Source organism: Watersipora subatra, chromosome 4, assembly GCF_963576615.1.
Source record: "Watersipora subatra chromosome 4, tzWatSuba1.1, whole genome shotgun sequence".
Lineage (NCBI taxonomy): Eukaryota > Metazoa > Bryozoa > Gymnolaemata > Cheilostomatida > Watersiporidae > Watersipora > Watersipora subatra.
Genome location: NC_088711.1, coordinates 14,644,126 through 14,666,893, shown reverse-complemented (window position 1 = coordinate 14,666,893; position 22,768 = coordinate 14,644,126). Strand labels below are relative to the sequence as shown.

Sequence of the window (22,768 nt, the reverse complement as noted above, 5' to 3'; positions counted from 1 at the left end):
AGTGAAAGTAGACCAATAAGCCTTCTTTTAGCAAACGCAAGGTCAGTGAAGGGTAAACTGAATGAAATAGAAGTTTTAGCATCGGAATATGATATACTATGCATTACAGAGACACATATTGATTCGTCTTTCAATAATGAAATGATTTTGAGCTCATCGCAAAAGTGTATTTATAGATGTGATCGAGATTGCCATGGCGGAGGAGTTATGATTGCCCTTTCACCATGTATTAATCACCACCAGATCCACTTAGAGGGTACATATTTTCCAATAGAAGTAGTTTGTGTAAAAATAGAATGCGTTGATCGTGGCCTAGATTTGATAATTTTGTGCCTTTACATCCCACCGTCTTTTATCAGACAAACAATTGATCCACTTGACGATCTACTGGGACAAGTAGTGTCAAGATTTCCTAAATCTACTATATTTGTTTCAGGTGATTTTAACTTGCCTGACATAGACTGGATTATAGGTCAAGTTCGTTCTGGATCTCACAACAAAACACTTCACAAATCTTTTTTGAGCAGTCTGCTATCCCATCACCTGACCCAACTCGTGACTGAGCCTACACACCAACTTGGCAATACACTCGACCTAATCCTTACTAATAATGACAGCCTTTTTACAGATTTGAATGTGATCAATCCTGGACTAAGTGACCATTACATGGTAGGCATAAATATAAAAATCAGGGAATTTAGGCCAAATAGTAAGCATAATGATTCTTTTAAAATATACGCTAAGGCAAATTTTGAAGCTATCACTCTGGCTCTAGAGAAAACACTTTCTAAAGTGTCAAACGCTATTCAAAATGAAGAAAACATAAACACAACATGGCAAATCTTTGAAACTGACTTGAAAGAAGCAGTCAGTAACTATGTACCTAAATGCACAAAAAAGATCAGAAACAAAGACGAGCCCGTATGGTTTAATGATTCTGCCAGGAAGTGTGTAAGATCGCAAAGAAAATTGTATGATAAATTCAAGAAAAGTGGCCTGGACACAGACCTACAACAGTACAAACAGGCTAGGCGCCAAAACAAAAAGCTCTTTAGGAAAATGGAATATGACCACTATGATAGAATATTATTCAAACCACTGAGTTTGGGAGATAGCAAGCCTTTCTATTCATTTTATAGAAGGAAAAGTGGGAAGAGCTGCCATGGCTCTGTTGTTTTTAAGGGTAAATCAGCTTTTGAGACTTCAGAGATTTTTAACAAGTATTTTCAAAGTGTTTTTTCTGGGAGCAGTTCATACTCAGAGCCGCTTTGGGCTGAAGGGAACTGTCCGATTACAATTACTAGTGAGGGGGTGAGGAAATTGTTAATTGGTCTGAAGACCGGAAAGGCCCCAGGCCCTGACCAGCTGAGGAAAGAGGACCTCAGTCTTGATGTGGTGGTCACTAGTCAGATTTTAGCTCTTATCTTTCAACATTCTCTTAATACTGGCCAGCTACCTGATATCTGGAAGGCGGCAAACGTAGTACCAATTTTTAAAAAAGGCTCGAGAGACAGCCCCAGTAATTTTAGACCAGTTTCACTTACATGTATTGCATGCAAACTTTTAGAACATATAGTACTAAGCAATATTAATCAGCATCTTAATGTAACGCTCAACCCAAACCAACATGGATTTAGACAGGGTCTCTCATGCACTACCCAACTTGTCACAACAGTAGATGACATTATGAAAATGGTGGATGGAAATGACTCGGTACACGCTGCAGTGTTGGATTTTTCGAAAGCTTTCGATCGAGTACCTCACGGTCTCTTAATTGAAAAGCTGTTATTTATTGGTATTGACTCAGCAGTAGTTAGATGGATAGCACATTTTTTGGCAGACCGAATGCAGAGAGTGGTTGTAGAGGGAGCAGCGTCTGGTTCTCTTGCAGTAACTTCTGGTGTTCCTCAGGGTTCCGTGCTGGGGCCCTCTCTTTTTCTAGTTTACATTAATGACATTTGTAGCATTATAAAGACATCGACAATAAGACTTTTTGCGGACGATGCCCTTCTTTATTGCCCGGTTAACAGCTTAGATAGTTCCCAAAAATTCCAGGAAGATTTGTTTTTGTTGGAAAGGTGGGCTGAGCATTGGGGTATGGTGTTTAACACTGATAAGTGTCAAATAGTCAGGTTTGGTAAGAACGGTCTTGATAGTTCTGTGGATTATTTTTTGGGAGGAATAGCATTAGAGAATGTATCAGCTTTTAAATATCTTGGAGTTGAAATTACTAGTGATTTTAGTTGGGACTTGCAGATTGATTCGGTGACGGCAAAGGCTTCTCAGAGGTTGGGTATGATGAGGCATGTGCTTTTTAAGGCCCCCAGAAAGGTGAAGAGGGTTGCATACCTCACCTTGTGTAGACCTATAATGGAATATGCAGGTGAGGTATGGGACCCTCATTTAGTTAGGCAGATAACATCGTTGGAGAATGTGCAGCGAAGGGCTGTGCGTTTTATTTCAGATTTGAGGGGAAAACAGAGTGTTACGGAAGCAAGGCAGTTTTTAGATCTAGAGCTGTTGGAGGCAAGGCGTAAGAATGCTCGCATGACATTGATGCTGGAAATTTTGACAAATGGCAAGCACAGTTCTTTTATTGATAGTTTTAAGCATTTACAAGATACAATTCATGATCATAATACAAGGTCAACAACTAACGGGGAACCCCCCGCCATTGAGTCAAATTCGAGTTTTTATCAATATAGTTTTATGCCCAGGACTTCCCGCAACCTGCGAGGAAAGCCATGAAATTTTATCGAATTTTTGACAGACATTTTGAAGGCCTTCTTTTACCCGCGAGCGGGGTCTAAAGGCTCGAGTTTTACCTAGACCTAGACCTAGAAAGGTTTATAGTCCGAACCTCGACTGGTTTGAAACTCGACGAGTTTGTATATCGACAACGGTTGGTCCAATCTCGACAGCAGTTTTACTTATTTTATCAGCTACTATTTTCATAGTAAATGAGCGATTTATATGTAAAAGATTTATTTGCACAAAAATATATTGTTATCCATTTGATGCAGCACTCCCCAGCTTATGTAGGCCTAACAATATTTTGCCCAACCTAAATATAGAACGAATGCTAAAACAAGTAACAATCATAAATATGGTTGACTGTTATGCTAGCAAAATGTTTTATTTGAAGACTAAACTTCAGTGAGTAGCTTTGGTTTTTATTTTTTGAAGTGAGGATAGAACTGCAAAAAGACATTTATTATTTGTTGAAGATTAAATTACTGTAAAACTGCATCAGCCTTTGTCGATGTTCGGACCAACCTTTGTCGAGATTGGGACTTGTCTAGGTTCGAACTTGTCGATGTTGGGACTGTTTCCCGGATAAAAATATATGACAATGTCGAAAAAACACATAATTCCTTGCCTGAATACAATGAAAAATTAGGTAACGGTAAATCGATGGGTACGGTCAGCAAGAATGTGAAACAGAGGCAGCGTTCATTGAACAACAATTTATTACAGTTGAATATTTTGACAAACCGCGATTAGGTTGAAACGCCATAACTTCGGAGACGTTAGCGCTAAATCCGGAGCCAATTTAATCGGTCGGTATCTATTGGCTAATAAATATTTACTTTGTACTCATTGGACCACTCGCGGAAACTCCTCAGCATTGATGGTCCTCGCATGGTTTCTTACAAAATGGCCGTATCGAAATAGTCTGCGAGGCAACGGATTTGGTAATAGGCTACATTTGCTGAAATGCATTTGAAAGAGAGACAATAATATTTCATACGTGCTAATTTGCAATTGCAAAGCTGTTATTTGTTTTTTTCTTCAGGGTATTATATTTACAAAAGTAATCTAAATTAACACCACGTTTTTAATAGCTTGAAAATTCAACGAAGCCATCAGTAAAGAATATACTGTCTTTTAATCTGGTGTAAAATGTTGTATATATACATGATCAAAGCTTGCAAGGTATGATATTCTTTGTTGACAAAAATATTATCAGGTTCTCTGAAACTTGTAGTTTTATTAATGGCAAAAATAATTCCATTTGATAATTGACTTTCTGTTATGAGTGTCATAACTTGATTTGAAAAACTACATCATATTTCTAGTGCAATAATTCCACTGCACAACACAAACAAAATGCTGCACACATTGGCACGACATAGCCCAACTATAGCATTTGAAGGCCGTGTCAACCTTCCGAGGTTTCGGAATAGTAGGCCTAATACGTTTATGCTTTGCAATTTAATTCAATTTAGTCAAATCCTGACATTATACTAAGAAATAGTGTCTCTATACTGGCACTAAAGTTATCGCTTGGTTTCAATGATCGTGAAAAATTTTATTACGTGTAATTGCTCTGTAGATGTCAGAATCACAAGTGTCCTTTAGTGGGATATTGCCGAGGCTGAGCTGAAAGCTACACACACAAAAACAACAAAGGTTCACTAGTTATGAGCAAAAACAAAAATATTCATCAAAATATCTCACCAATCCGATGAGCAGCACACACAAAGACTAAACTGATCGATAGGCCCACCCATCATGTAAAAATATTCCAAGTTTCAAGTCATGTCTTGTGCAACTCACCTTATGATTTCTCAAAACTTGTCTGTAAGTCCATATTAATTTGAGACTGTCTGATTGCTGTTTTCTGTTGCCTAGCATCCTGCTTCAACACCTCAGTAACTATCGGAGAAAAGTTTGGGAGCACTCAGCGATGCCTCAGTAGTTATTGCGGTGTTGAAGCAGGACGCCAGGCAAGCAGCGACCATTTAGCAAGCAGCAATCGGACAGTTTCAAGTTAATAAGGACTTAGCGACAAGTTTTGAGAAACCATAAGGCGAGTTGTACAAGAAATGGCTTGAAACTTGGACTATTTTAACATAAAGGGTGGTCCTGTCGATTGGTTTAGTTTTTGTGTGTGCCGCTCATTGGATTGGTGAGATATCTGGATGGACTTATGTTTTTGCTCATAACTATGTGGACCTTTGTTGTTTTTGTGTGTGTGTAGCGTACGGCTCAGTTTCAGCTCCGGCAGTATCCTACTAAAGGACACCTAAGGCCAGAATCTTTGACAAGCCAGATGGCAATGGCAATATTTGACAAGCCAGAAACATTGGCAAGACTCCTGGCTTAATGAAAATACGAAATATGCCAGTTAGTTATGAATTAATTATTGAACTATTAATAGCGGTAGTCGGCAGCTTTGAATTGTTTCTAAAGCAGCCACTATTAGGGCATATAAACCGTAACAGTTTGAGTGAAAAAGTGTTTAGCAATTTTAGCAATTGTCATGTCTTGCACCAAACTCATCAAGCATTGCACTCGGTTTGATCAGTCAACGATCATTAAAGTAGCATATTGTAGCATTATGATTTTAAGTTTCTGGTATAATGGTAGCTCTTGATTTCTTTCAACCTTTTGCTATGAGTTAACATATCAATGTGAAAAAGGATACAAAATTCATGAACATAATAATATACCGAAGTGGCTTTTTAGATACTTGCAGCAATTACTATAAAGTAGGTTGGCCAGTTAAAGTAAATTGAATAATATAAGAGACTGCTAAAATAACTTTGATTATCTATATACAATTTAGCTTATGAAATTTTTTTTATATTAATGATATTTTCCAGCTTGTTCATATAGGCTATATTATATTTACTCATTTTTTAAATAGTTTATGAAAGTTTTTCATTCACTCAATATTCATGTCTTGAGTGGATGGCCAATTAAGATAAGATGTTTTGCTTACTCTGAAATTTTCCACATTAGGACCTTGTATTCATCTGCTGTATATATGTGCATCTATATCCGTATCTATTGCCTGTTTACACACACTATTACAAATAATTTTTATTCCAGTGCCATGCATATTGCCAATGTTTTTATATAATTTTTAGCTGAGGCTAGTCTAATTTCATGGTCAATTTCTTCCTTGTATCCTCTTTTTAGATTGAGGTGAAATCTATAAAGCATGTCATGGAAACGTGGAACTGACAATGCAAATGACACGTAGGTTTCAGTTTTGATGTGTTATACTTGATAGCTATTGTGGTTTGAAAGAAATGCTGACACAACATTCCGTAGATTCAACATTCTGTTTATGGGTTGGCTTCCTGTATAAAGCTCTTTTATGCTTCATTGCAAGTACTTGAACTTGCACTTCCAATCGCTTATTCCCAAAGTTGCTTTCACTCCACAATATCAGACAGGCAATCTTCTTTGCAGGGATGAGGAGAATTTTGATGAAGAGGAACTGCTTGGTGATGGATTCAGTGGGTAAGTGCATCTGACAGAGTATCCAATTCATTGTCAAATTCGAAGTCACGCTATAACTCAATGAATAAATTATATAACATATAACTGAACGTACAACCTACACATTAACTTTCTCATCGCTGTTTTAAATTTAGATAATATTTAAGTGCTATTTAATATTTATACTCATGGCTGTTTAAATTTAGATGTATTTATACGTACTTGTCGAAATTTTGGTGAAAATTGTAATTTCTTTGGCATATAAAAATATCTTAATGCTGTGCTTAATTTTTCTGTTTCACTCTGGATATAAATTCCAGAGTGAGACAACATGAATCTAAAAGATTTGTCTGGATATTCTCTTCTAGTTACTTCAACCTAATGAAACATTAACCTCAATTTTTCAGTTACACGATGTAATTTTTATTATACGAATGAAGTAACCATTTTCGGTTCAATCAGAAAAATCACAAAAGTGCTATTTGCAATTGCTTGAAGTCCATAGAATTAGTTTAGATATTTAAACTGCTCGGCTATTGCACATAAATTGTGTGTTAAAATATACAAAAAATAAGATTCAAATATAAAGTGAGTAAAAGCATAGTTGTTTCGTGGTCTTAATCACCTTGCATCGGTCCATTATACACAATATACTACATAGGTATGGCCCAGCTGATGTTTAACGAACTGATAACATAAGTTTTAGCGGAGCCATTCCAAATAATAAGTACTTTTGGACTGAAGCTATTTTATTAGGCCATCCCATTAACAGAAGCACAGCCAAACTTCAACATATGTTAACTTCCTTCTGACGTTTGTCTTGTACGTGAAAACCACCATATGTTGATGCAATAATGCATCTAAGAATTCTCTGTATTTGTCCATGGCTCAAAATTAAATGATAAATACTTAGGTGTTGTTACTTGTTTCATTTTCACGTATTTTCCATTAAAACAAAGCCATTATTTACATATAGAACTTTGGAAGAAAACTAAGTGTAATAAACTTAGTAGGCCCTATATATAATTAGGTTATTAAATTTATATACACGTACATATATATTATATATACAGTAAGTATATATTTACTTATCTAAGTCACTACATATGTGTTTTGGGTCACTGCTCTTCAGAAAGCAAATGGTGAATTATTCGATATTTTTTGTTGGTACAAATCATTCACCACTTTGTCACCTGAAGAGCGTGATTGGGCAATACAGATTGGTTATGACTTTTAAATAAGTCTTTGTTCCTCTTACTCAAATTATTATTATATCACTCCTCTGAAATTCCATTTGCGCTGTAGAGTTATCTTTGGGTAGCATTTTTGTAATACTAACTGTGTATAAGTAACATATATACGTATATATCTATTTTACATGTATATAGATGTAGATATTATAGCTGCGTTGATGTTAATGTCATATCGACATGGCCATGTCATTCTGAGCTTATATCGATATACAAATGTAAGGCATCATATTTTTGGCCGATTTGTTTATATTGTTAATAAACCACCATTTATAATAAAACTAGAAATTCCTCTGTCATACAGCCCACGACCAAAGTGATAATGGAAAAAGAAAGGGTACTGCTGGTTGAAAAATGCAATATTAGCAGTCAAATGGCACTGCAGTGCAATAGGATAACTGCAATGGTAGCTGCAATGGTAGCTGTAATGTACTGGGTGTTATTATGTACAACAAACAGCAATAATGAAAGGAAATGTTATATGTTTATATCTTCCTCCTGAAATAGGAGAAATGCGATATTATAAGTAAAATGCACTGATATTATTAGAATAACCAATATTATTAATATAGTAATACATTAATAATAGAAAACCAATGCACAATTTTTTTCACATTTCAAAGCCTCCTAGCAACCAATATCAGGAAGTTGTGATATTTATCTAGATTTTTAGAAGATCTATTGAACAAAATTATTTAGAAAAAATAATAACAGTAACATATTGCCCAACATCGGTCACTATATACTTCAATCTTGTAAATTCGAATGACTATTCCTATAATTAGTTCTTATAAAATCGAATAATTATTCTTATAATTAAACATCGTAATAATCTTATAAGAATCGTTATAAAAATATCATCGTCATTTCCTTTACTATCACTGCTTTGGACATCAGTTGGAATACCAAAGTACTCATTATAAGTGTCTAAAATGTCAGTTACCGTACTTTGAAATCGGCAAAAAAGAAACGATTACTTTTCAGTATTTCTACGTTAGTTACAGAAACCTTGGGCAATTCGACAATGCCATAGACTGGTGAAATGTGCAGGTTTTTCTCGTGAAATGTGCACGACTTAATGGTTCTACTCTCTGTCTCACAGCCTTCTCGACGTTTAGTTGGCCGGTCTTAATTTGATTAAAAAAGGCTTCTCAAAGTTTTAATAGCGATTTTAGGCCAAATTAATCTGTCTATTTATGTATAATCCGATCAGATGGGATAGGTTTAGGATATTGTCTACAAATTTCAAAGACTGGGTAATATATTTAAATAGGTTTATATGTGTTTTGTATCGTTATTATACTTAAATGACTCCATTAAAAAATGGTTAAATTTGTTGATGAGATTTTGGTACAAGGGCCGTTGATGAATAATTTTCATGAGTTGTGTGCACATTGAAGTTGAAGTGCTATTGCCACTACGCATTAATCATGGCGGCAAGAAAGTCGTAGGACGCGAAGAAGCTTTTGATTAAGGTTGAAGAGAGCATTGGAACTGAGGCTTTATATTTTATGCTACAATACTAAAAGTCCAGTGGTTTAAAAAGACACTTTTCAGCAACGAATCTTTCTCGTGCCAAATTTTTCGTAATGGTAGAAAGTTGTAGTTGAATTTCCAATTTGTTGTAGTCATTCGTGTTTAGTTGTAGTTTGTTTTGGTGTTTTTAGTTTGGAGTAGATCGTTTCCATTTCAATATAGTTGTTTTCTAACATTTGAATTCAATACAATACAGTCTTCATTTATTTCACTGCAAAACATAGCATTGTTCATTAGTTTTTAGTCATGCAAATATTGTTTGGAATATCGATATCGTAGATATTTATTGCATATCGTATCGAAATGCAGAAAACTCATATCGCACAGCTATAGTATATACAGTCAAACATGGATAACTCGGCCACGGATAGCTCGAAAACATGGTTAATTCGAACGGTTTCTTTGGTCCGTTCCCACGTAATGATAAATTGCTATAGATAACTCGAACTCAACACTGGTAATTCGAACTGTTTTTTTGCCCAATGGCTACCGAAACGGTTGTTATCGCTTTAGAAAATCACTTTATTCAAAGCCATAGAGGTAAACCTCATCTTTTCGTAATTCATAAGCGTTGTTATTACAACCATCGGCAAAATAATTTTGTCAACGACTTTTCTAAAGGTTTGGTCAAATTTGATTTATACTGCTATACGATGAATAGCATGGGCTTGCCGGGTCACGCGCGCAAGGATTTTCGCCACGCACATACAAAACAAAAACAGCATGTTGTTTTTGTTTTGTATTTGCGTGGCGAAAATCCTTGAGTGCGTGACCCGGCTAGCCCGTGACGAATAGTTTTCCGACGTTGATTCCGTGTTGAATCAACGTCGGAGTGTTGAATGTTTAAAACGTCTTAAAATTGTTTTTATTAAACGTATACGTTGTCATAGCTAAAAAACTATTCATCGTTTGACCTAAACACAGAATACGTGTGTACATTCAATAACTATCCATTCAAAAAGCGTGAGTGATATACAATGTACCGTTAAACCTCGTAAAACTTTTAATTGAACTGCCTCGGAGTGTTGCTCTTAACGAATCCCAGGTAAAGTAAGGGATTTTTCTTTGGTAACTTTTTCTTGAAGTTGCATAAACTTCAAGAAAACTCGGCAAAATTGATCGTGGGTAAAACGCTCAAAAGAAAAAGATGTCTTTTCTTTTGAGCATTTCAACAACGATCAAGTTTTGCCAATGTCAATCTAAAAAAACGTCCTGGCAATAACATCACCTCAAACAACAAACCAATCTCAAGTGATAGAAAAATCTCTATACTTTTTGATAAAAACGTTTTAAACTTTACATTAGAAGCATTTAATTCGAAACAAGCCATTTGTGCTTTTGATTTATATTATAGTTTGCATATGTACATGTATCTACTAATAAATAAGTAAATACATGGACTTGTGACAGTGCTCTGATAACTTGAATGCTCTGATAATTCGAACACTTTTGCTCGGTCCCTTGAAGTTCGAGTTATCCATGTTTGACTGTATATAATACATATATTGTTCCCTCACCCCTGGGCCTTACTAAAATGCAAACTAAATAAAACTCTACACTGAACTCTCATCATGGAGTAAACTAATAATACGGGTAAATAAACAACCTTAGCTAAAAACTACTACAAATCTGTATTGCGCGACCTACTCTTCAGGTGACAATATCGTATCGCTATAAAGGACCGAAATGGATGTGATGAAGGGTTTGCATTTAGGTGTTCTCAAGAAGATAACTCCTAGCATTTCTGCTAGAAGAAGATAAATCTTGTATTTTATTTAAGCTTTTTTGTGGTTTGTAGATTATGTAGAATTTTTCAAGTATGAAAAGGCCTTTTGTTTTGTTGCTTTATGGTTGGGCATGTACTATTATTTCCCAGTTTTAATGATGCTCAACAAATTTGTCTTTTAGTTTTTATATGTGTTTGCAGTTTGATTTTGCTTGCTTTTTTGGTTAAATAATGCCTTGCGATTAGGGAATCTGGTTTTGAAGGTCTGTTTTCGAAGTTGAACTTTCTGTAGGCTTGCTAGGAGTTATCTTCTCAAAAACAAATAAACAAATATACACAAACGAAATATTAAATATTTTACTGCTTGTCAGTCGAAGAGCGCAGTTGTGCGGAACAGATTTGTAGTGACCTTCAACTAAGTTTTTTTCCTGACCCATGGTATACATATATATACATGTAAGTTAGGTTTTGGCACATTCTGTAAAAGTTTGCTGAAGCGAAAGGCTTTAAGGGTTTTGGTAAGATTATTGGAGATGATCAACAATGAATTTTTTTATAGTTGATTTGATGTAGTAGTAGTAGTTTTGCTGTTTCAAACTCTATTCTGGACTAAATAACCTTTTAGTGAGTTTAACTTTTAAATTTCAAGTTCGTTTATAATTATGAAAATTTCACAAAGTGTTAACCTACTGAGATACATCTTAGCCTAGTGTTGGTCGGTGATCCCCTCAACTATCCCAAGTGTAAAAATTTATACATTTCTGTGACTATGTTCTAATGCGCAACGGCATTGCCTGTATGTACATTGCATTATATATTACATAAATTTTACATTTCATAGAGATATAGAGGGCTATTTAGAGGAAGACGATCACTCTAGTTTGTTGGATGACAATGATACAGGAATTGCATATGAGCCGCAGCAATTTCATGGCTCTGATTTGGATGATGTCCGTGAACCGGATAACGAACATGCAGTAGATGATGAGGTAATGCTTTAACTCATCAGAGAAATATCAGTTAATTTTTCAGGCGTTGATGCTTGGCTGACACTAGCGTTGAGTTGTAAAGTATTTTTGTATATTAGAAATTTTTATACTTTATTCTGATGGGCTAGCTCACAGGTGAGTATGCTTTGAAATGGTGCGTGCTTTGAAACCAAAACGCGCTGAAAGAAAGTACGTAGTTTGATCTGTATAAAGTACTTGGTCACTCTAAGATTCTGCAATGCTACATGTATTTCAAATAACAAAGTTTTTTTAACAATTAAAAATTATTCAAAACTACTCAAGGCATACAATTTATGTTACAAAGCATCATAATGAAAATTGATTTTTGGACATATTAACACTATTACCAGTAACTGTCGCATTAGTTGCGCCAAGTGCTTCTGCGTCACATTTTCTCACTCAAAAAGCGTGGAATTTCGTTTTGGCCCTTTATCTGTTATTACTAAGTCTATCTAGCTCAAATTAATAATATATCGTTAGAATCTTTTCAACTACAGAATATGAACAATAGTTTATATCGTTTAACAATGTTTTCGGGTGACCTTATAGCAAACCAGATGATGCTGAACACAAAAAAGCTTGGTTTTTGAAATACAAATACAACTGTCTGTGCTCTACGTAGATCATATTGCATATATGCTAGCCATTTTATTTTGCTGTTCCAAGTATTAAGATAACGTGAAAGCAGCATGGAAAAGCTAGAATAAATTAATGCAGAGTTATATAACGCAATATGAATATAAAGACAAACTGGAAGAGGAGCTCTGAAAAAAACACAAGATTGACTTATAAGTAAATTTGTGTCATACAAAATATAATTGTCGATAACAGAAGCTTTATAAAATGAATGACAATGAGTCAAATATTTGTTCAAATGTTGCATCGCAAGTCAGTAAATTTGGAAGTAAATAGAAGTTTGAATGCACAGTTAATCCTATTAGTTAACAGTACATTGTAGAATTTCGCCAACAGAAAAAATTAAATGCATTGTTATTGCATCAATTTTTTTACAAGAATTTTGCTCAAAATACCCTAATATTTATCTAGAAAACTCATCCTGCAAAACAAGCAAAATCTTTACTGGAAGAAAAATAATCACTTTGTCGATTAATGTTGTAGGAGTTGCTGGCTGATGAGCCAGATGGCAGTGAGCATGTTAACGCGAACCATTCTAGCAGTGGGGTTGGCATGCTTGACACACAGGTTAATGAAGAAGAGTATGCTGAGTTTTCCGAATCCGCGAACGAAGTGGATAAGTTACAGTCTCAAGCAACCGCCGGTTAGTGGTCTTCTTTGTTTTTTTTTATTCTGATTGCATTTTGGGTAGTTGTTAGTTGTGTTTTGAGTGACACAGTTTAGACATTACAACCCACCATACTTATGTTGAAATGTATCATTATAATTTCTTATTGCTTGTATTATTTGCTTAAAGCCTGGTTTCCATATATGTCACAAAGTACCGGCGACAGCACCGCAGGCTATTAGCGGTGAAATGGGAATGTACGCACCGAGTACCGCTGGTAGTAGCCGACTGCAACGCAACTGTTTAGCGCTTTTAAAATTTCGCAAAAGGCCGCAGGTAAAATTTTCCCGAAATGCACTGTATGGGTAAAGGTCACCATTATAGGAACGGCATGGCGAGCGAACATTTTATTTGATTACGCAATTATGTTTACGATATTATTAACGATGTGGCTTTTATGTGAACAGATGTCGCAAGCGTTTTGCTGCGCATGTTACCGCCGGAGTCTCGCAATCGATATGGGAACCAGGCTTTAGGCAGGTGTAATTAGCATGCATCATTGTAATTCTGTAGAGGGGTGTGATAGGAGACTTTTACAAAGTAAACAAAAGTTTCGTCTTCTCATTTACACTAACATCAAGTTTAGATTTGTATATGACTGTATAGATTTATATGTTATACAAATCCATACAGTCATAATACAGTCAAAATATTATATATTAGATATAGATTTGTACATTAAATTACTGATGGCGCCACATTCTTTGCAACAATCTGCATAATAATTCATATAAACCTATATAATGAACTAATTCAAAAGTTTTAGTATTTTGCATGTCTAGATCTAGAAAATTGGCAAATTTTTCACTGTTCGTTTGCATCGAAGATTTGCACTATTAAATATGTTTCATTAAGCAATAGTAAAATAAGTTGGTTAGTTTTTGTGACATTCGAACTTTTGTAATATCGCAATAGTGACATAACATGGTTTGTAATTATCGCAGCAAAGCGCATTATACCAAAAGTGTCTAGCAATGCATGCGTAACTTATCGCATGCAGATCAATGAGAAAGTCCATTTCAGCACCTGAAATTCACAATTGCTGCTTGACTGTTAGTGGGAAGTTAAAAAAGGTGCCCAAATTTTAAAGTTGTCTATCCTGCAATCATTTTTATAACATACGCAGTTGTGGCTTTTATAATGCATCTACATTATACCCTACAGGATGAAAATATTCGATGGATTTAATAATTCGTGTTTTCACGAACAGTCTATTCCGCGAATTATTAAATTCGGCGAATAATTAGTTCTATTTTGAAACACAAGGGAGAATAACTACTGCCAGAAGTAGGCAGAAGTAGTTTACTAGGCCTAGTAGTTTACTACTAGGCAAAAGTAGTAAACGTAGCTGAGTTCCAAATTTCTTTTAAATCATTGCCGGGGCTTTGCGTTAACCCCATTGCCAATGCATCACACTTCTTTACAAAATTATTTAAGGTTGTCATAAGTTATTCGGCATGGCGTTGTCATCACAAAAATCTCTTACATTGAAATCGACTCCATCAACCTCTAATACCGAAGTTGATGACGATAATGATTCTGATCTGGACATAAGGGTATATATTTGATTTCCAGTGCAGATACGTTTTTTCCATAGTTAACCAATTAATTTCCATGATCGACTCGTAGTTGTAAGCTAAATAGAAACCTAAACACAAGGTGTACGCATGTGAAGGGTTAACTCTATTGCTAGCTGCAATAGAGTTAACTCTTAATAGAGAGTGATTGTGTTCATCTGGCAATAAATTAGTCCGCGAGTATACATGAAAAAGGCAATTTGCGTGAAACTTAACTCTGCGAATATTTTCATCCTGTAGAGTGTAGGGTAACATAATGTCACTATTACTGTTGACTAATAATATACTAATATATTAATATATATAATAATTACTGTTGACTACGTTGCTATGATAGGGTTTTCAAATATTGTTACTCTTATATGTCACATTGAACACCCGACTTGTGTATAGTGACCTCTGGTCATACTGTTTTCAACTAACTGGCTGAGTGAGAATCTTCATTTTGGAATATTTGACAAAACAGAAGCAAGAATGCTGCTATATTTTAGTATTTTTGACCACAGTTCACACTCTGTTGAACACATTTTATTGCTGCTTTGGAATCAATCATGCGTAGTTGATTACTGAATGTAGGCGGGAAGGTACCGGATGTATATACTAAACAGTATGCCAAAACAAAGTTTAAATCTCAGAAAAACCCTAGAGGTGGAAGGCCCAAGCACAATTCTCATCCAAGGTACGCTTTTTATATGCATTGTCAAAGTTCAAAGTTCATCTTCATTAGAATTTAAATGTTAGTAGTTAGCTTTCACAACTGCCAAAAATCTAATGGACAGTTTGGCCCTATGATAAGCCTTTTCATCAACAAAGCCTTTACATAAGTGAAAGGATCGCTTGTATTATTACCATTTCAGGTAAACTCTGATCTGCTTGCTGTCATCAATAGTGAACCCAATCATTTCTGTATTTCTAGATGCAAGAATATATGTGTTGCTCTTTAAAACCTTAGTGCTGGAGTGATGGAAAAAATTTGACATTTTGTAAAATAATAAAAGTTTCTTTGAATGGACTTTTTGGTTCGTGGTTCCTTTGTCTCTGTCTAAAAATACTTTAAACCACATCTTTAAAATATCAAACTAGAATGGGTGTGAGAAACTGAATGTATCTCCTCTTTGCTGAACTATTAATAAATGAAGTTGATGACCGATTCTGACCGATTCATTTGAACCAAACGGTTTTTATAGCTTTTGTCCTGACGAAACATTCTACTAATTTCAAAGTACTGTGATACAAAGATTTGTCTATTACTTTCTTAACGCTTGATAGAATGAAAAAGTAAAATATTTGGATATTTATGACTGCATTTTTCTTATTACACAAATGTTGGCTGAGCTGGCTTTGGTGAGCCGACCTCAAGTTTCATTATTTGATAGTAGACTTCATCTCAGATGAGGAATTTTCATATTTCATTTTGAATGTGTTTAGTTCTTTTGTTTTCAAAAAATGATTTAACAAGTTTTTAAACTCCACGCATGCAGCATCATCATGTTGCCTATACTGAGATTTTTGTGTTTTTACGACTTAATGAGTTGACTATACTTGATGTTTTTCTGTGATCGGTATGACTGTCTAAGTTCAGTGATTTTCAACCGCTGTGCCACGGCACGCTAGTGTGCCAAGAGAGATCGTCAGGTGTGTCGTGGGAAATTTTCCAATGTCACTTTTTTAAAATTTAGAATTTTATCAAATATATATTAATCTGTAAATTCCCGTAAATATTATGTCATTATCCTGTGTCTGTACTGTAGATTGGGAGGGTAATTTACCATAAAACCTTTATTTGAACGCCATGGCGTTTTATTTTTTAACCCTTCTTTTATGTTGACCCTTAATTAGAGGTGACCTTCAATAGAAGAGTGGCATTCAAATGTTTAACTAGCTGCTCAAGATTTTGGTAAGTTAAACACTAATTAACAAATAATGAATGATAACATAACATCCAACATGAAGTTATAATACAATTTAATGAACAACGAATGATAAAATATTAACCAACATAAGATTATAAGACAAGAAATATGATACAATAACATGGTATAATAATACAATAACGCGATGTTATAATGCAAAATAACATGGTGATTGCTGGTATGTAATAAAATGTTGAAAATCAAATGATACATCGCTATGGTAACAGTTCTCGTCATTCTAACTATCGAATAGTTCTAGAATCACTCTAGAATCAGCGTCGAATAGTTGAATGTCATTTTCTTGATAATGCCAGTATTAGCCCGCGCTTGTTGGAGACACGCCGGTCCAGTCTTAATCGGGCCAACTGACCTGAAACGATGAATCTTGTTATGCCCAGAGCCGTTCAGAGCGTTGGTCAGTCCATATCCCTTGAATTGCTTGCCAATTAGCCTCTTCGGATTCGTGTCTGCCAAAGTTGATAGGTCCGTTCTCATATTGCTCTGAGGAAGTTTAAAGGTTGACTTGCAACAAAATTCACATTACAGTTATTTGGTATCAAAGGATTCACCATGTCTTACTCTGTTGTGTTGTAGGTGCCAAATATGTGGAAATGTGATTACAAGCTCTTAAAAGTTCAAAAACGAAAAGCCGCCATAGATTGGAATCTCATTATTTCTCTGACGTGGTCATGAAATTTATTTATTGTCTTGTCATGTGATGTTCTCAAGTGAATTGAAAGGCCAATAAAAAGCTCAATATAAAACTTATCGTAGCACAAGTTTATGACAAACACTTCGGGTTTGACCGAAGACCCCGTATCAAATATAGATGCTCGCTACTTGACAGTTTTGTTTCGGTTTGGTCTAATCGGCAGGTCGTAATCTGATCATGTGACCCAATACTTCGCAAATAATTTCGGCAGCACTTTTCGATTATCACAAGTGACCAACAGGCTCGTCATGATTATCAGACAATGATATGTACTCCTTCAAGCTAAGGCTGAAAAATTAAACGAATTTTTATGGTAAGTTATAAGATACCACTGCTAAAAGTGATAGCATTACAATGACCATAAAGCAGAAGCGTAAAAACAATAGACATGGTTTTATTGAATGCGTGAAGTATATTTGTGAAAATATTTCGACGAGTAAGGTTGCATGAAAGTGTAAACAGAAACCTTCTACCACAACTACGTCATATTTGAGCCGTTTTGGAAAGAGAATCCAAACTACACCGGTCTCGCGTGACTGCGATTAACTGTTCGTTTTTGAGCTTTTAAGAGCTTGTAATCACCTTTCCACATATTTCGCACCTACAACACAACAGAGTAAAGCATGCTGAATCTTTTCCTATCAAATAACTGTAATGTGAATTTCGTTGCAAGTCAACCTTTAACACAGAACTTATGCTGTTGGAGCGTTTTAAATTGAATGCCCAGGCCTCGAAGTAGTAGACTCAATCTCTAGGCCCCATGATCTAGGTGCACCATGATCTAGGACTCAGGGGTGTCAAACTTATTTTCACTGAGGGTCACATCAGCGTAATGGCTGTCCTCAAAGGGCCAGATGTAACTTATAATTGTAACGAAATGTAATCGAATAATGTTAAATAACTTTAACTAGTCTTTGATAGTAAATAACTCTGACTTTATTACTTGAAGTTGCAAACAGAACGGTTGCACAGCAAAACATGCAGAACACTTGTTCTAAAAAAAATCAGAAAAATTACACAATACCCCTTAACATGGGCATACTTGTAGTAAAATCAAAAATTATGAGCTGCTAAGAACATGAACTTGTTTGCATACACACATTAAACCTGTAAACACTAAATAATTGCAACAGCAGCAACACAAAATCAATATGTAAGCAGCAAATAACAAAAAATTATTTGCTGAAACAAAGTTAGGCTTGCACCAAAAAATGGCAAAATAAACAGTGTTTGACTAAAATTACTTCTTTATTACACACAATACAAAGTTACGAATATTATTTATACATATGGAGTTAGTCATGAACATGAAAATCATGAAACTCTAATTTTGAATTTTTCCTCGCGAGTATTATCCTTCAAAGCATAGCAGATCTACATCCCAATATAATTCAAATAAACTGTCATAAACATGTTTTAAATAATAAAAATATGTTCAGTAACTCTGTTCTTGACTTTTCAGACTTCAGGGGCAGCTCTAAGAATCAATATGATCCTATCGAGATTGAATGATAACTTTAGTCTGACTACGGCTGACAGCCTAAAGAGGGCATTTTTATTCGAGCATAACGATTCAAATTGACAAAATTAAAAGTTGGTAAAAACTTTGAAACATTAAAAATAGTGTTTCGATTTGATTTATGCAGTCTTTCAGTCTTACTTCTGCTGAATCTGCATATTTACTTATGGAGTTGAAAAAAATTGATCGCGAACGATAAATTTTAAAGTGACGGCGATGATTTTCGGTTTAGATGTCGAGATGAGTGTAGTATTTTAGTTACAACTTTTGCCAGAGAAATCATTGAGGCATATTTGTACGTTTGTTTGATTAGCCAGAAAATTTTATTTCTGACTAATCAAAATTATTATGTAATTTAAAAATAACGATACAAGGAATAGATAAATTTCAGAGGCAAGATAACTTGCGTTGGGTGCCTAGCAGCGTTATAAATACGGGAATTAACTCCGTCGCGTGCAAATGAGTAATTAAGCTCTTGCGAGCTATATAAAATGATGTGACGGGCCACATGTGGCCTGCGTTCCATGTGTTTGACACCTATTATCTAGGTAGTCTGTTCACATGTTTGTTTGCGCGCTTACGGCTGGAAAATCCCAAGCGTACCAGAGCATTTACTAGGGCGATTTGAGTCTTCGACACGACTGCGTGAAAACTGCATCAGTATACATGACAATTGAGGTAGATACATAAATTAACATGCATAGGAATGCTGAGAAATTTCTCTACAAGCTGATACTTTTTTATGTAGATAGCTTGCAATTGCTTTCCTGCAAAAGTCTCAATTTGTTGAAACTACCAAATTTTTTATTTTTGTGTCATTTGCAATTGTATTTTCTAATTAATAAAAATAATTGACAGTGTTGTATGAATAATACTTGCATGGATACTTCATATGTTCACAACAATTTGCAAAAGAAGTTGGTCGTCCAAGAGCATTGAAAGCGGAGTTATGAGCTCCGATGTAATGCCGGAGCACCACTCGAAATGCTCGTGATGCCATGTCCATTAGCAGCGCAAGACAGTTACCCGACATGGTTGCTCTAACTTTCGTGCAAATTGGCACAAAGCTGCAAATGAATATGCATGTGAAAGCTGAGACAATTTCCTGCAGAATGAGATTTTTTCCTTTTCACAGTGTGCAAAAACGTTGCAACTAGAGATTTATATATACGCAGTTACAATTTTTTGCTGTCTGATTTTTATGCATTGCTTGAAACTATAAATTTATGTAACAATTTTGCATATAAAGTCATTGCACGGATTCATGTGTGCTGCAGCAAAGATTAACTGGTTGTGTGCAAGAAGACTTGAGTGGCTATATCCACACATTTGGTGAAGCAGCAAAAGACAGGAAGCAACATCGATTATGAGCAGAAACAGCAAATCATGGACTGCTAGATTGCAGAACAATATGAGAACTGAACTCTTTGATTAGGCCGGGGCTCTGAAGATGGCACTGTGCAACAAATACAACATACCAATGCACAACAAATACAATAGATTATGACATCTCAGGGAATGTATGCACAAAAGCTAGCAATACAAAGCAGTGAAGCATTTGCAGAAACTAAATAAAATACAATTTGTAAATAAATTTAGTTAGCATGGTAAGGATCAAAACATGACTCGCACAAAGATATTCCACAAGTGACTCCGCTGCCAGTGCCTTCAGCTTGCTCTTGCTCATCGACGATGCATACAGACAACTTGTGCAAATAGCCAGAGACAGCAACGGAAAGCAAATAACTTTATTCCAAATTTAGATCTGTTTGATGGAATATACTGCCTGAAGCTGAGCCGTTTTTTCCACGCCAGCAAGCTTTCATCTACAGATATAAATTTCTCAGGCAGAAAAACAGGATAAACCAGTCGCATATCATGGCAAAAAATTGTCTAACTTGAACAATTTATTGCCAGCAAAGTCTTCAAAATTGTCAGTAAAGTGTAAACTTGCTTCTAATTTTCTTTCTATTATTAATTTGATTAAAAATTAGCGTAGATAATAAAGGAATGTGGACCAGTAAGGCAACAGAGTGGGCTTTTTGAGAATACCTATATGCAAAACTAAACAAATAACTCGCCAAATGTATTTATCATCAACAGGCTCCGAAGCATCGCAATGTTTTTAAAGGCCATATTTATTCATTTCGTTGAATATAACTAACATTTATAATGGCCGATGTTATAAAAACCTTTAAATAATAAAAACACTTCGCTGTTTAAGAATTCGAACTTATGCTCCTGCCAAGCTGTCATCAAAATGTAATTCTTTTGGTTTTAAATCAGCTTCTCTTTGATATCCGCCATTATTCCCTGTTTCAACGCCGGGTGTTTCAGTCTCACTTTCGCAATCCAATTCACTCTGTTGATCTTCTTTTTCACTCTCATTGTCTTCCTCACATTCTTCTGCCCCAAAATCCTCTTCTTCACTTTCAAACCTGTCGATATTTTCCTGTAAAAGAATCTTTTACAGCAGTGCTTGAAATATCGCGTCCGTTCATGATGATTAGCTTTCCAAAAAGAGCGATCAACTTCTTACAACATCTTATAAGGGACTAATTATAGTCTCAAATAGTAGTATGTCTTTTAATACTTCCTAAATTATTAATTAAAATTTTTAGTGTTGTTTTTAAAATAAATATATGAATTTAAAAAATACCTATCGAAGACTCAGATTCGTCGGGCATCTACAGGTTTGGTACGCTGAGGCCACGCTCTTAACCCGACGAATTACGGGAATGGTGTGGAAAAGGTTAATATTTGCTCACAAGACTCCAAGTCCATTGAAATCAAACTGGTCTTTTAGTATAGTATGCCTAGTTGGGTACCTTTGATTACTAATTAGAGTGATGAATGTCAAACTGTCGCTCAAATATAAGGGCCTTCAAATAAACATGGCCTTCAAATAAAGGGTTGGGCTAGTGTGGCGAACGCCGGGCCACGAATTTATTCCTGATGTTTTATATACCCGCATATAATTACTCTTATATATATATTTTGCATATTGCGCCTGTCTTTATTATGTGTCTTATCGCTAATACTTTGTTTGTTTGGCCGTAGCTAAGCCAACGTGTTCGCGACTCTATTAATAGTTGTTTTTATACGGCTTCATACCCAGTTCCATTGCGTGGTCCGAGGAAAATATATGTATGTAAAGGGAGCGCTCTCGATAGGAGGGGAGAGCAGTCGCAGCTCGATGACTAATGAAACTTCCTTCGGAATAAAAACGAACGAGAAGCCATACTCACTTCTCTTACATTTATGCAACGTTTATTACAAGCCAGATCATGCCTGAGTAAAGGCCGGCAGAATCCTTTGGCTTTGTGTTCATCTAAACAGGCCCAGGTTTTACACTGACTAAGTATAAATAAAATGAGAAATTGTATTGTGATTAAATATACTGTTCAGGGTGTAATTTTATAATATTTACGCTTAGTGGTGTGTTGCAAAGTTTTTCAAAGGTAAAAAGCATACCTGGCTCATAAAAGGTTGAAAAACACTGGTCTAGTTTACTGACTAATCTGCATAAGTTGATTTGGCAGAGAGAGCATTTTATGTTCAAATAGCCTTCTTACTGCCACCAGTCAACTTTTTTAGTAATTGAACTCCAATCTTATGTTCGCAGATAGGTGCTCTAGACCACTAGGCCAAGGCTGTATTGAACTCTTAAGAATGTCCATGGAAGTGACACTTTCATTGCTTAAAAATTCATCACTGTATTCATCTAGCTATTTTTAACAAAACTAATATAGATTCAAGATGAAATCTGATTTGTATTGAAACTGGCAATGACTGTTGAAATAGTGAGTCAGGTATTTGTTCTAATGATGCTGTCGACCATTCCTGAGAGTAGTGTTACTCTTTTGGTGATAATAAAATCTGTTCTAGTTTGTGGCCAATCCAATGCAACACCTTATCAGATTATTTAAACTATTATAAATAGTATATATAATATATATTATATATATAAATATATTATATATCTCAC

At 35.3% G+C, this 22,768-nt stretch overlaps 1 protein-coding gene across 1 annotated transcript in view; it reads left to right on the top strand.

Annotated features, from left to right (window-relative positions):
- The first annotated feature begins 3,653 nt into the window (after positions 1–3,653).
- Positions 3,654–22,768, top strand: part of LOC137393421 (uncharacterized) — a 44,125-nt gene continuing 25,010 nt past the window's right edge. The window contains exons 1-6 of the mRNA XM_068079970.1: positions 3,654–3,695; positions 5,929–5,988; positions 6,205–6,255; positions 11,588–11,735; positions 12,876–13,035; positions 15,213–15,315. Of these exons, the coding sequence (XP_067936071.1) occupies positions 5,951–5,988; positions 6,205–6,255; positions 11,588–11,735; positions 12,876–13,035; positions 15,213–15,315 (500 nt within the window). The 5' untranslated portion in view covers positions 3,654–3,695; positions 5,929–5,950. The remainder of the gene's footprint in view (positions 3,696–5,928; positions 5,989–6,204; positions 6,256–11,587; positions 11,736–12,875; positions 13,036–15,212; positions 15,316–22,768) is intronic.